The 16029-nt window shown below is 43.3% G+C and overlaps 1 protein-coding gene across 2 annotated transcripts in view; it reads left to right on the top strand.

Annotated features, from left to right (window-relative positions):
• SHISA7 (shisa family member 7) overlaps positions 1–14294 on the top strand; it is a 38510-nt gene extending 24216 nt beyond the window's left edge. The window contains exons 5-6 of one of the 2 annotated variants that reach the window (XM_082195457.1): positions 2877–3029; positions 3481–14294. In XM_082195457.1, coding sequence (XP_082051583.1) covers positions 2877–3029; positions 3481–4097 — 770 coding nt within the window. In that variant the 3' untranslated portion in view covers positions 4098–14294. The remainder of the gene's footprint in view (positions 1–2876; positions 3030–3480) is intronic. The other variant, XM_082195458.1, reaches the window with a different exon arrangement.
• The last annotated feature ends 1735 nt before the right edge of the window (positions 14295–16029 follow it).

The raw sequence follows: 16029 nt of genomic DNA, 5'->3' as shown, positions 1-16029 counted from the left end.
GCATGGTTCATATGAAGCTGCTGATACGTTTTTAAAATCAAATTGTCAGCTTAAAGTTTATACGTATTTAGCAGAGTGGAGGGGTGGGGAGCTTGGAAGCTGGAGCTAACCCGCCACCCATCATCTGTTTTATTTGTACATCACTGCCATGGTTTAGAAGGGTAAAATAAAATAAGACGGGACTCTGACTGGTACAGAGAAAAGGTTCTTTTCTTAAGAGTTACTTCCTATCCACAAAGATGGCTTTTGATTCTAAGTCTACAACATGAGAGACAGTTTCATGGCTGCCCCGTGCAGAAGGAGAGCAAAGGGAGATAGAAGCATGCAGAAGGAAGGGTTATAATAATAATAATAATTTATTATTTATACCCCGCCCATCTGGCTGGGTTTCCCCAGCCACTCTGGGCGGCTTCCAACAAAACACTAAAATACAATAACCTATTAAACATTAAAAGCTTCCCTAAACAGGGCTGCCTTTAGATGTCTTCTAAAAGTTTTTGCAGCTTAGGTTTCAGTGGGAAACCACAAAGTGTAGTTGCCCTATCATTTGTTAGACTCAACACTGCCCTCTACTGACTGGAGGGATGCAAGGTTGCTCATACCCAATAGCTGCCTTCTACCGAGTCATGTGTCTCAGTGAGACAAGTGCAAGTAGCTTGGCCATAATAGGCGTACGTTTAGTGCAAAACAATTTAAGAGTATTTTTTGTTTTGTTTTGTTACTGAGGCATTATTTTGTGTTTTACAAATTATTTAGCTATGACAATAATGGAGGATAAATAACAAAAGAACAAGCAGTTCTTCACGCAGAAAAGACTAAACGAGTTAGTAGAGAACCTGCTGTGAGGAAACAGGAAATTGCCAATTAAGACCAGTTAATAATGCTACAGCCGGGAGGGAAGTCAACTCATGGAAAAGCAGAATACCTCCTTAACAGGAGAGGGGTGTCTAACAAAGCAACCTGTGGTGGACTCCCATACATGTCAGTGGTCCCAACCCTCTGCTCACTCACCCACCGACTTGTTCCCCTTGTTGTGGTTTGGCCCTGAGAGAGGGGCTGAGGCAAGGAATGAATCACATATCATTTTCACGTTCCAACAATGCTCTAGGGCAGTGGTTCCCAATTAGCTAAGTACTGCAAACTCCTTGTTTTTCAAAAGCCAATCACAGACTTTTGATAATTTTGATGTCCTATGGTTGTTACTGTTATGTGAATGGTGCCATGGGCCCCTTGGGTGGGTCACATGGACCCCCAATTGGGAACCACTGCGCTAGGGCACTGTGGGAAAACCAAAATGGTGGGCAGCTTCCCAGCCACTTGCCTCCATGGCAACACTGAAGAGCCCTGCCAGGACACGTGGACCCCGGCAACTGGCAGCCCCAACACATATCTATCACATTTTGCAAGCCCACACTGGAAAGACTGGTGCTGCAATTATGTTTTAGTTGGAAAAAGCCACTCTGAGGGTGAGGGAAGAAAGAGCAAGGTCGGCTGCTCTTGGTTGTCTTGGTGTTCCACTTGCAGCTGAGTTGATTGCAATCAGGAGAGGAAATGCCAAGGTCTTCTTGGTGGATGAGGTTGTCATGGAGGATAAGGCAATCGGTGACTACTAATCCTCATGGATATGCTGTACCTGCCCTGTTGAAGGTTATATGCCTCTGAATATTGGTTGCTGGAAACCACAGGAGGGAAGAGTGCTGTTGTGCTCAAGTTCTGCTTTGGAGCTCCCCATAGGCACCTGGTTAGATGGGCCACTGGCCTCATCCAGCAGGGCTCCCCTTGTGTGTGTTTTTTATTTTTATTTATAATTTTCATTATTACCATTTCCAAAATCACATTCAAGTACAAATTTCCACCGTTAATATCTTTCTTTTAATAAAAGCATGCAGCGACTTCCCTTCTTCCCCATCCCTGGTTCCTTTAATTTTCCCACCATTCCTGCATATTCTTATATATCCATTTAGATCTTTTTCTCCCCTTTCTTCCTTTATTATATATTATGCTGCTGAATTTACCTTAATGCTGCCAGTGTTTTCACTTGCTTACAATTATTTTCCAAATACTCCACAACGTTTCCCCACTCCTCTTCACATACTTGGTCTTCTTGCTCTCTTATTTTACCTGTTAGACCTGCTAACTCTGCTTAGTCTATCATTTTTAATTGCCAATCCTCCTTTTTAGGGACCTCACTCACCCGCCATTTTGGGGGCTGAAAAGATCCAAGCTGCACCCCTTGTGTTCTTATGTCCTTAAGGTGAAGGTGAATCAAGGGAGAGATTCCAGACAGCAGGCACCGTGAAGGGGAAGCTGTGTGTAGTTCAGGCAGACAGCCCAAGACATTTTGGCCCCTGAGGCAAACCCAAAAATGGTACCCTCTCCCCGCCAGGGAAGAAGGGGTGAGGGAAGATCTACATCAGGAACAAGGAGGCGGGAAGAAAGATGAAAATCAGGACCTGCTGTCCGGTAGATCCTGCTGCCTGAGGCAGTCACTTCACCTTGCTTCATGTGTGGCCTGGCCCTGAGTTGAGGATTAACTTGAATGCTGTTTACAGAGCCAACAGGAGAAGCCTAATGATGAGAAGGATCCTTGCCTTTCTCAAAAATTAGGGATTCACCAGGTACTGTCTGAATTAAGCACATGCTCTGGGGAACTTAACAGCCATCACTAACCATGTCCACAAGAGTGTAGGACGACAGTATAATAAATATGGGAATGCCAAAGGTTGTCAGCATTGTCACTTGGATGCTCAGTAAAAAATGACAAATGACTAAATAGCTAGCATGGAAGCAACTCGTCTTACTAAAACTCCAAATGCCCTGGAAGTCAGTCTGAGTTTAACTAATATGCTTTCTCTTCTTTCTCTGTCCCCTAAAAGATTGGCATGTGAACCACACGCCCAGCCACTCAACCACGAAGTACAACACCCTCAGCTGCTCTCGTTCTTTCCACAATCTTTCCCATCTGCCCCCGTCATATGAGACAGCCGTCAAGTCAGAACTTAACCGCTATTCTTCACTCAAGCGCTTGGGTAAGCTGGAGCATTTAGGAAGGGAATACTGGGAGGATATTGTTGCTGCTCTTCTCCAAAGGCTAATAACTTGAGCCTTTTTCTTTCATGATATAGCAGTATCATCCCTGACCCTGTTTCCTCTATTCTGAAAATGTTCAAACGTGGGCTTACATTGCCATTGAGCCTCTCTTGGGCTCCTTATGTGACGTGCTTGGCTGTTGATAGTGCAGAAGAAAAACTGCCTTTATAATGCAAATGAGAATTTTAGCCAATGTATGTATTATAAATTGTTTGAGGGCCAAATCAGATGTGATTTTATTGCTTCATCAGTCCATTTCACATACCGATCATGAGGTGTTTGTGTTTCTTGGGAGTGGAGGGTGTCTGTTTTCCCCTCCTCTTTCGTCACATCCACTAGTCCACCTTTTCATCATTCAGTGACATCTTACTTATCTCCCCTACCTCCCAGCAGCTGAGAAGGACTTGGATGAATTCTATGCCAAACGGAGGCATCTTGCCGAACTGACCCGAGGGACTCTGCCCTTACATGCCATGAAGATGAACTACGACACGGATGCTTACTCTGAGAAGTCCCACAACCCGCGGCGCGTCATGTCACAGGAACACATCCTTTCCGATGGTGGCGGTGGAGGGGGAAGCTACCGCCCATCTCACTACGACTACACTATTCCTCGAGAGCGCGTCATATCTCACGAGCACCTCCTCTCCCGCGAAAACTTGCATTCTCAGGAGCGCCTGCTGTCTCCTGAGCGTCTTCATCAGCGCACAGGTCCCTTCCAGGAGATGCATCTGGGCCACCAGAAGGCCGTCTCTCAGACCAATGTCTGCGCCAGCAGCACTCCCATGCTTGAGCACCACCACGTGATGATGAAGAACTCTCACCCCACCTCCAACAACTCCCCCAAGGCATCTGCTCCTTGGGAAGGCAGTACTAGCCAGGCTGCCACCCGGCGCCAAGGCTTTGCAGCCAAGAGGCAAAGCACCATTGATCAAGTCCAGTTCATCCCTGGGCACCACCCAACCCAACACCTCCCTACTGGCAGCAAGAACGAGGTCACCGTGTGAGAGGCCCCTAATCCCCAACTCAGGTTGATTTGACTTTCCAAGGCCATATTTCTCTACCCTTTTCTGCTCCACCCCACCCTTTCTTTGGTGCTCACCATCTTGGGGCTCCTTTTGTTTTTTTAAAGCCCTATGGCCTCCATCTTGGTTGATGTCAAGTCCTAGTCTGGTCTTTGATAATGATACCATCTCAGTCTTCACTGGCTTTTGATGGTGTCCAACCGACCTGCCAGGTCTTGACAATCTTTGATGATGACGTTGGCTGTCAGTATTTAATGACATCAACACTACGGCTCATGGTCAAGATGCAATGGTGTCAAGGCCAGCTTGGTTTCTTAGAGGAAACCTACTGCACAATCTTGGTCAGTTTCTGAAGATGTCAAAGTTAGTAGGTCTCATGTATTAGATTCTGCTGCTATCTCTTCCCATAGTCTGTTGACATCACTGCTGTCCAGATCTGATTACATCAAGGCTGAAAGAGACCTGTGGATCCTTCACACCATCAATAACGTAGCCTTGGTGATAGTTTTGGGTCATGTTATAATTGCCAGGTCCCATCAGTCTTTGATAACAACAACACTAGTGTTGTCCGTCAACCTTTGATGGCATCATTTCTGTGGGCTTTGTCTCAGACTTTTGAAGACTGAAGACAACCGCTGTGGATTTATTATGAGGTTGGCAAACTCTGTCTCTGGTACTCCAAGCGCTGTGAGCATTGCCAACCCTTGTGGATGCTCCATTGACCAACTGACACCATCAACACCATCAGTGGTGTCAACACTGTGGACTCTGTCAGCTGCAGATGATGTAAGCGCTGTGGGTCTTGTTGACCTCTGATGCCCACACCATCAACATTTGATGGTGTCAACACTGTGGACCTTTGATGACATCAACATTATGTGACTTGTCAGTTATAGATGATGTCAACGGAGAGAACGTTTTGTCAGTATATTGATTGTGATATAACCCATCAGGGCATCACATGGACTGATGGCGTCAGATGTGTAGGTATTGTCAATACTGTATGATGTTGGGGCAAAACAGTCGTACCAATGTTTGAAAAGGCCTTGTCAACCATTTGATGATAGTACTGCCAATCTTGATGATTAAGAATGATGTCAAAGTTCCTGTGCCTGTCACCTATTGATGATTTCAGCACAATGGATTCAGCCAGTAGCTACCAATATCAAAAGTAGCCAGGCTCTGCAATGATGTTGACTTTTAGTGACTTCATCACTGTGGGCCTCATCCACCTTTGTTGACATCACTGACTGCTTTGAGCTCATCCACTTCGAACGAAGTCACCTCCTTGGGGCTTCATCTGTTTTATGGCTGGGATCAACACCTTGGACCTAGTTCACGCCAGCACCTTTGTAGGAGGGCCAGGGGCATCTGGCCCTACTGGTGCACAACATGAGGGCATAAAGGATCTGGTGGCATGGCCACACCATTTGTTCATGCCGTGGCAAAGGAAACAGATGTGAGCCCCCTCCCTGCTCCTTCCTGACATGCACTCCAAGACGAGAAAGGGGGTCATGGTGGGCAGCCCTCTTGTCTTGTTGCATCCAATATTGAGCTTGGTCACTACTTGAAGGTGCAGGAAGTGGAGCTTTACACACACCCTTTGCAACTCTCACCCCACACATCCCATCCTTGTTTTATAACCTTGCCAGGACTCTGCCCGTAAGGGATCTAGGGCAGGGTCAGGTCCACCCTCTCCCTGCTTCTGCTGTACATATCTTTATATATCGCTAGCACTCTGTCAATTTTTCTAGTGCTTTTTATTTACCTCCCAGTTACTGGGGGTATCCATCAATGCCTGTTCTTTGGTTCTCGTGAGTGTAGCTTTTAAAGGAGTCTCGGCTCTTTCAAACATTATTCTAATAAACAAATTTCCCACTATCCCTCCCTTTCCTTGCCCCCAATTATGCTCAGGACTCTTAAAAAATTCACTTTTACATCTTCTTTCTAGTAACTTTTCTGAATATTTTTTGTTTTTTTTAATTAAATGAGAAGATATAAAGAGTATGGCCAGCATTCAGCAGGAGATGAAAGATAAAAGTATTTTTAAATGGAATTGGTTTTATTAATAGTATCCTCCCTCCTGAGTCTTAAATTTCATTCTTTAAATATTTATTTCACGTTCTGGGCTGTTTTAGCTGAAAGAAGTGTCCCTAGATTGAATTTTTATTTTCAGATGCTACTTTTGTCAATTTAGGCTACAATCCTATGCACATTTACTCAGAAGAAAGTATAATTTAACTCAGTAGGGTTTACTTCTGAGTAGACATGTATAGGATTTAATGTAAATCAGTTTTGTTTCACCTACCTCTGTCAACGGGTGGAGTTTTGCAGGGGAACCTAATTTTCTTTTTTTTAAAAAAAATGATAGAAAGTATTTTTAAAATAACATGCTTGATAGTGGAAATATTTTTGCTTTCTATTTTTCCCCTGACTCTGAATGACTCTGCACATTCAGACTGGGGCAGAGAAAGGGACACCATTTGTACTAGAAAGGAAAAAAAGTGAAGTACTGAATTTATATCAGCAGGTTTGTATACCTCAAAATTAACAAGCTTGGCAACGGACTTTTAGTCAGAGGGACAATCAAGTTTTAGGGATAAAATTCTGGGCAGTATATCAAAAAACATCGCTGCCGAGATCAGAAATATGTGAGATGTTGAAGATTTTGGAAATGTATGACTCTTTCAAATGTCATCCGTTTCCAAATACAGGTGGATTTTTGTTTCAGCACTTAGTTTTGATCACTTTATTTTCTCTTCATTTTGACATTACTTTAGCTTTCACTCTTGCTCTTATGTAACTTCTTAGAGGTCCTTTTCCAGTTCAGAAAAAGCTACAGCCTGTCTCTATTTCTCTCTCTAGCTGTCCCTGATGGCCCCTGTATAACTTGTACATATAGCAGTGCCAGGCTGTAGTTTAGGGTACTGTAATTCACCCCGGTAGCCCCTGGAGGGGCAGATAATGATCCTCTTGCAGTCTAAAGCCATCTTGCGCACATCTCTGCCTCTTTTCCTCCTTGTTCAGTACCATACCCCTTTTTCTTCCCTACCAAACTCTAATCAAGGGCTAATGAACCCCCACCTTCACCCCGTTCTTCTTTCTGGGGCTGGCGGGTTATATATTTCGTTTGTGAACTTCTCAATGCAAAACCTTGAAAGAGGCAATGGTGATGGGTACAATATTCTCCCAAAAGAGAGCGAGCGAGAGCGCGTTGTTGGAAAGGGGCACTTGGTAGGTAACTAATTTGAGGACTTGCAACTCTGGAGCAGGATCTGGGCTGAATCAGAGAGCAGTCCATTTTATTTTCAAACTTACAGCCTTGTGGGAATTCTTTCCACATGGACTAATCTGTAGGAGATCCCAAGCATGTGGCAAAGGATTGTGCGCAGCACGTTTTGAATTCCTACTGCTTTCACACTAGCGCCCTTTAGTGCTAAGGAGACACTGTTTCCACACAATTAGGGCTTGACCACACCAGTTTATTGTGTGTTTGCATTCCTGTTTAATTTGCATAGTCCACATGATGTTACCTTAAAATGACACCAGCCTTGATGCTTCTGCTCTGTAAACTCAGGTTTACCTGATGCAGAGATAATTAAATAAGTTGGGAGAAATCAGACTCCAAACAACTCCACTCAGGATCACAAATGAATTGTTTCAGTGTTTCTGGGTGGGTGGATCAACTGTCACTTTCTGCTGCTCCCCTTTCTATGCCCACTAGTTCCTCAAGGATTTCGTTTCTTTTTTTGTTTTTCTCCTGAATGGAGGGATGTATATTTTTCTTTTGATTTCTCAGATTTGCACAAAACCAGAAAGCTGCATGAGCAAATCACATGAACAAATTCAACACCTGATGTATAGAGCAGCTATCTGGAAAAAAAATGTGCTGAGAGCTTACAACTGCTTTCATGTCTTTTCTATAGCCTGCTAGTAAGCACCACTAGGAGCTTAACTTTATATTTCTATAGCTTTGGATCCCTCAGATGTTAACAAAACTGGAAAACTGCCCAAGCAAATAACACTTGCCATATTTCTAGCTAGCTATGTGTATCTATTAGATATAGATATGTTTTCTTTTGATTCCTCAGATTTGCACAAAACCAGAAAATTGCACAAGCAAATTTACAATTGCCTGTGTGCTTTTGTACACTTCTTGGGCAGGGAAATTTGTGTGCATGCCCTGTCGGCATTTAGTTGGCTTTACAGAATCCGCAGATTAGAAGGCAGGGACAAACATTAAAAAGGACGCCTACTGGTGTGAACTGGAAAAACCTAAGTTTCTCCTCATATACAAATTCAAATGTATGCTGGTGTGGACCAGTTTGGTATAATTTGAAGGTGTGTGTGGAGTAACAGCAAAATAATGTTCAAATGTGGATGAGCCCTTAGAGCAGGGGTCAGCAACCTTCTTCAGCCATGGGTTGGTCCACCGTCCCTCAGACCATGTGGTGGGCCAGACTATACCATATTTTGAAAAAAATTATAATGAACAAATTCCTATGCCCCACAAATAATCCAGAGATGCATTTTAAATAAAAGCACACATTCTACTCATGTAAAAGCACGCTGATTCCCAGACCATCTGCGGGCCGGATTTAGAAGGCGATTGGGCCGCATCTGGCCCCCGGGCCTTAGGTTGCCTACCCCTGCCTTAGTGGAAAGTAGAATTATGGTAAAATTTAATATAACACAATATATTATCCATAGTCAAGATCCTCCTATTGTTAGTCATAAGAAAGGCCCACCAACATTAAGCACAAGTTTCCTTTTGTAGCTTCAGCCTGCTTTATTTCTTCCACCTGATGAAGCCTGTTTGGTAATTATGGAATAACAGCCTGTTAATTGCACCTTGAATAGCCTCTCTTGATTGCTCCAGTAGACTTTAATTGCTGATTTTCTCTTGCTATTTTTATAGTGAAATTGCTTTATTTTGCAATATGTATTTTTTAAAATAAATAATAATAATGAAAGAAAACCAGTAATTAAATCAACTTTCCCTTTAGGAACCCAAACTGACACTGAGGTATATTACTGAGAACTCCTTATAGACTTCTAGGTTTTAAAACTTCAGCACACACACAAACCAGTTTATCATAGCTCCTAGCCGAAGAGAGGCAGAAAGGTCAGGCTGCTTTCCTTGGTTTAAAGCTTGTGGGTAGCTGAAAAGAACAGCAACAGAAGTAATCCTAAAAGTAGACAGATCTCAAGTATAACCTGACTGACATAATGTTGGGTTTTTATTTAAGATTTTTAGCAGCCAGAAGGCCTGGGTGAAGGCAGCAGGAACCTGAGGAAACTGTTCCCACATAATGAGGCTTTCAATATCAGAAGAATTTCCAACCCACGATCTCGTGGATTGGTTCCAAGAATGGGCAGGGGGACACAAACCTCTGAAAGGTGAGGGCCCCCTAGCCCCATAAGTGCCAGTACCTTATCAGGTCAGCTATCACAATTGTGCTTAAAATACACAGGGGTGCATTTTTAGAAGCTGCATTAATATTTAAAGATCCATGAAAACATTGCGAGCCATTTTTTGAGGTTTGGAGCATTTTTTGATGAGGTTCGTTCTGCCAACATATATCACTTCTGCGTTTCTCTTACAAATTGTTAGGAGTACAATTGTACTCCGAGAGATCAGTGGAACTGTGCAGCTGGGAGGTGCCCTATTTGGTAGTTGAATTAGAGGCCTAGGAAGACTGGGAATGCGATGGAAATGGCAGGATTAATGTAGCGAGGAAAGCAATGACAAACCTAGACAGCATCTTAAAAAGCAGAGACATCACCTTGCCAACAAAGGTCCGTATAATTCAAGCTATGGTTTTCCTAGTAGTGATGTATGGAAGTGAGAGCTGGACCATAAAGAAGGCTGATCACCGAAGAATTGATGCTTTTGAATTATGGTGCTGGAGGAGACTCTTGAGAGTCCCATGGACTGCAAGAAGATCAAACCTATCTATTCTGAAGGAAATCAGCCCTGAGTGCTCACTGGAAGGACAGATCCTGAAGCTGAGGCTCCAATACTTTCGCCACCTCATGAGAAGACTCCCTGGAAAAGACCCTGATGTTGGGAAAGATGGAGGGCACAAGGAGAAAGGGACGACAGAGGACGAGATGGTTGGATAGTGTTCTCAAAGCTACCAGCATGAGTTTGACCAAACTGCGGGAGGCAGTGGAAGACAGGAGTGCCTGGCGTGCTCTGGTCCATGGGGTCACAAAAAGTTGGACACGACTAAACAACACAAAAATGTTCATTTAGTTGCTTGGCCTTCGCGTGCCGCTGGCCCTCAGAGAAACCAGATCATTATCACTAAACCGGAGCAAATGGCAATCAGGTTTTCTCTGGATTGACGTTTGCTCCAATTTATCACTGAAAAGCAAGTTGTCTGGCAGAAAGCAATGAGCAGTGAGAGAAGTGACTGTTCAAAGTGTGTGAGGCAAAGCAGCCAACTCCTAGGAGCTGAGAGGTCTTCACCCCCACCAATATAACATTTGAGGGGGCTGCCCCTGCCCAGTTGATGGGCATTGCCATTCAAATAGTGTGCGTGCACCGTGTCACGTGACCTGGCCCCTCCCCCCCCAATATTTTATTCAAGTTGGCATCCCTGGTATTAGATAGGTGTGACTTATAATGGGGAATGTATGGGAAGTGGTTCAGACAGTCCTTTCTGTTATGGGAACGCAGGAGAGAGTTGCAGAAAACAGGGTGAGCAGGGAGTGTGTGTCTGTGTGTTCCTGGTTTTGAGGAATGAATGGCTAATCAACAAAGATTGCTTCATTTATTTTTCTGCTGGCTAGTTCTAGCTAGCCTTGATTACGACTTCCTCAAAATGAGCTTGTAAAGGGGCCTCTCCACCATCTTGGGCACCTTCCGCTGCTGCTTTCACTGCTCTTCTGGTAGTGTGAAATCTAGAGAATGTAGGGTATCGTTTGGGATGACCTTTTCCAAAATCGATTTCCTTTCTAAGATTGTTCCTTTAAGGGCAATCTCTTATTCTAAAATTTCACTGGAAATTTCCTTCCTTTTGAAGCTGAGCTGTAATCTCCCTCCCTCTAGAGTCCGTGTGGAGACTTCTTCCTTCAGCAGGTGTGTTACGAGAGTCCATACTTTTTCTAGAGAAAAGTTGATGTATTCCTGTTTGTATAATGGACCAGCTCTTTCATCAAATCACTTAGGTAGGATTTTTTCTGTTCCTAGAAATGACTCCCTCATCATAAAATTAGGATGGTAGTTGCTTCATCCTAGGGATGGGTACTCCTTCCCTCTAGAATGGAACTGGACAACTTCTAAATTTGCCAACACACCCCTTTTTGTGTTGGATTAGAATCTTGCACTTTAAAAAGTTGGTTTCTTATAGCCCTTCTTCTGGGGTTAATTTTCCTCCTTTTTAGAGTTGAATCCAACCATACTCTTCCAACTACTTCCAATGGCAGGCTGAGGGGCCCTTATTGTGTGAAAAAGGGGGGGAAAGTTATGGAGAACTTCCATTGCCTGCTGGCATGCATACTCATCAACAGCTGTGATTTTGGTTAGGCTTTTTGTTTTGTTAATAGGAGAAAAAGAAGAACCGTGTATTATAAATATATATGTATATGTATTGAACGGAGACTGTTTGGGAGCCACTGATGTCTCTTTCGCTCATGAACCATATTAAAATAAGCCATATACACACGATCATACCAGCAAGCCCAGACCTGAGAGCATCAGGTGCTCATCCCAGTTCACCAGTGGGATGAGATAGACTCAATCATGGGTGGGCTGGGAGGTATGTTGGCGAACCCAACAAAGTTGTGTGCAATTCTATACGTGTTAGTGCCCTGGATCTTCCTTCAGCGTGCTTCTCCCAAACGTTAAAATGTGGTACAGGGTCACTCCCCACCTAACTAGTTTCCTTTGTGGAAAAGTTCATACCAGAAGGTAGAGGGTTACAGTCATGGGTGAACCACAGTGTACTGGTGTGTCCCATGGCTGCTTGAACAGTCTCTATTCAGTATGCAAATAATGTGTGGCGTGCTTCTAGCAATAAGGTACAGGGGTTATCTTAGAGTAGGAAAATAGTAATATACGAAGCAGCCCACAGTGCCCCTTCTGAATGAGAGGGAGAGAGATCTGATCCCACCCCACCCCACCCATGTACCTGAAGACCAGTTGAGAGACTCTGCAAAGCCATTGAGGGTTAGGAGGTCCTAACAAGCTACATACCACACTAATGATGTGATTAGCAACCCCACACACGTGGGAATTTGCATGTTGTACGGGGGGGGGAGGGAGAGATTTCATTGGCACCAGTACTCAAAGCACCTGGTGTTTAATTTTGTTAAAATCATTATGTGATTGGTCATGATTAGCAATCACTGCATTAACATAGTATTCAACTGACATAATATATGCAGTTATACCCTTAGAAAGAGTGTCCAAAACAGTATGGGGTATTCGGGGGAGAGAAGCATGAACCGCTTGGCCTAGGGGTCCTGTCCAGGATTGAAAGGTCTCCTTCATACACTTACAGCAGATTTACATTCAGTCTCCTCTCTGCTGCAGCTTGGTCTGTTTCAGGAGTTGTAAAATATGAGCATTTTCCTCTGAAAGAGCTGCGTAGCTTTTGATTAATATTCACAGATACTGGGTATCCAATGAAACAGTTCTGCTCAGTGGAACTTCTCCAGTCTCTCATCTCCCCATGTGTCACCTCCATGACCTCGAATTCTGTCCTGGAGGCTTTGGGGAACAGATTTAGTGGAAGTATGGGGTGGTGGTGGGGAAGAAAGAGTGGGAAAGTTCCATTGCACAGCAAAGAGCCCCTGTGATAGCGTATCTGTTTTGTTCGATACCAACCATTATTTGTGAATACTAATCAAAAGTGAAGCCGCAAATTCAGAGGAAAATTCTAGTATTCTGTTAGATACCAACCACATTCTCCAGTACTTCTCCTCCCTCCCCCCCCCATGCACCTATTTCACTTCACTGCTTGATCAACAGAGATCATTGCAAAGTTGATGCTCTGTGGGTTGAAGCCAACCACATTGCCACTGCAACCCTGCTTCTTGGAAAACTCTGGATTGAGACCACAGCACATTGCAGGGGTGGGGGTGGGGTGGGGCCAACTGTACACATGGGTAATCCCCTGGCTTTGCTTTTGGATATTTTAAACAAAAAGCAGCCACAGAAAGCTGAAATTGGGAGTGGAGGACAAATGGAGAGGAAAGGAGCTTCCCACTGGTCCTTCCCTTCCCTTCCTGCCCCCGGACTATTCAGAATGCCCCAGATGTTTTTAAGAATGATGTGCAGCACCTGCATCATTTTCCACAGAAATGGGAAAGCAGTTGTAGAAATAGTTTTGAACAGAAGAACAGGCAAAAAGGTTCAACAACCCCTCCCTTCTTCCCAGGTCACAGACACTTTTAAAGCATCCTTATACCACTTGAACAATCATGGCTTCTCCCAAAAAATCCTGGGAACTGTGATTTGTTAATGGTGCAGAGAGTAGTTAGGAGACCTCACAAAGCTACAATTCCCTGTATCCTTAACAAACTACAATTCCCAGGATTCCTTGGAGGAAGCCATGCCTGTTAAAGTGGTATAAGAGTGCTTTGAATGGATGATGTGGATGTGACCACTCTCTTAATTACGATTTCTAAGCCTGCTTTGCATTTAAATTAACATGTTGGGAGGAAGAATCAAAGAACTACCAATCATATGTACATTCCCATTCCACTGTCTCTCACCTCCACTGTCCCTTAAAGAGTAGGTGTCTCCTCAACCACCCCACTTCCTCTCAACGTTAAAAAAAAATCACATTGCACACAACTTTCTGGGTGCCAGATTTACCATGCAATCCAGTGCATCTTTGCTCAGAAGTAAATTCCATTATGTTCAGTGGGATTTACTCCTAGGGAAGTGTGTATAAGACTGCAGCCTTAATCAGGTGAAATTAAATGCTATTTAAAGCACCAAACAAACAAAAACAACAAAACACACATGACCATTTACAAAAGAGTACAACATTTAACCGAAACAGGTTTCATCTGGTAGGAGTTATAAGCAAAACTCCACAGTATCTGGGCTTATTTCCCCCAGGCCCAAGAGTCGATGTTGTTTAAGGGACAGATCCATTTGTTATAAAGTTTCTCTAGAATTGCTGTAATTTTGTTTTTCAATAAACTAATGTTTCCAGCTGCTCCTGGTGGATTTTTCCCTCCTCCATTGATAGACAATGTTGCTGAAATACAGATGGCTCTGGAATGGCTAATTAAATGGGGATCACGTTTTCTGGGGGCAGATGCTTCTGTAGAGATCTATCATAATTTTGCACTAAATACCACACTTCTATACAGTTTAAACACGCTTTAGCTTCAGTTACATTCTAATATGCATCTGGCTTCACCATAAGGGAGTTGCCCCAGGTGGTAGATTTCAGGCAAGAAACTCAATGAATTGCTTTTTAAACTTTTTTTGTAAAAGTAAATCTTGTGTTAAATGTCTTTGCACTCAGTTCTGTAAACTGTAGTGATATTGGAGTTATAAAGCTGGGCTTGGGAGTGCCAAAGTGATGGGAAAGGAGTGACATTAACAGTGTGCTTTGTCGTAGTAAAACATATATGCATACATAAATAACATCACAACAGCTTTATGTTTTATCAGCATTACCAGTTTGGGGAGAAGACAAGTCTGCATTGTATGGGGTGGGAAGTAAGGGCAGTTGAATCCCACCTCCCAATGCCTTGGCTTGGTCATGTGTTCACTCAGACAGGACCAAGTGTACTCACTAATCAACACTGAGATAAACAAGTACTGTACATACAACTGTTTGATGTCTAATACATTCCTCTGCTTCTATTTATCATTTGTACAGAAACAGAGATAAAATTAGTAAAAATCCTCAACCCTGCATGTTAACATTTATTTAACTATGCATTTGTTTTTGTTATCTGCCATGCAGGTGGCATTTTTAGAAAACCAGTCCGCTAAAACCATTAAAAAAGCATAATAAAACATCAGTCAAATCAAATATTTTTGTCTTAACAGTGCAATCCTATGTACATCGACCCAGCAGTAAACCCCATTGAGCTCAATGGGATTTACTCCCAGATGAGTGTGTATAGAATTGAGGCTTACAGGCAAAATATGCACCTCAGCACCAATTATAAGGCCCAATTATAAGTCTGAAATCAAGTGTATTATCTTAGCAGAAGTATATGTGTGCCAAATGCAGCTTTCTATCTGTTCTGCAAGTATCCTAACAGTTCCCACTGCATGCCCCATGAGCGAGCCTGTTGGTAAGGCTCAAGTATTTTTATATATGTAATATCTATCAACAATATATGGTTGTTAGTATTATTATAAGTATAGCCTTATTTTATCAATCATAGGAGTGATGTCTATTTTAGCTCCAAGATATCAGTCTTTTTATTTCTTATTTCCTTTGCGTAAATCTCTGGGCTGGTTCGGCCATCCTCAGCTGCAAGATCCTTTTCTAATTCTGTTTATTAGGAAGATATAAATATTGTTCTAAACCAGGAGTGAGAAACCTCAGGCCTGGGACAGAGGATGTGGCCCTCCAGGCTTCTCTACCCGGCCCTCAGAATTCTCCCCAGACACATCTCCACACGCTTCACACCCTCCTTGAGTATTTGTACCTGGCTGGAATGTGTCCTTGAGCTCCCGATAAGGTCTCTTGCTTGTCTGGATGGAGGAGATAGAGCTGAAGGAGTAGAAACTAGCCTGTTGTACAAAGGAAACATTTCCATTCCTTGCTCTGCCCACTTTTGCCTCTGGCATATGGCTTGCCTAGAAGGTTATTGTGCTCCTCCACAGCAGCAAAAAGTCAGCTATGTTCCCAGTGATTTATGTATATCCAACCTGTTTTACCAGCACCAAAGGACAGTGTTTTAGCCACATAACAATATTGCTGCA

The sequence above is a fragment of the Podarcis vaucheri genome (genome assembly GCF_965113315.1).
Source record: "Podarcis vaucheri genome assembly, chromosome: 13".
Taxonomy (NCBI): domain Eukaryota; kingdom Metazoa; phylum Chordata; class Lepidosauria; order Squamata; family Lacertidae; genus Podarcis; species Podarcis vaucheri.
The sequence above is the reverse complement of the archived record's forward strand: the minus strand, read 5'-3'. Positions and strand labels throughout refer to the sequence as shown.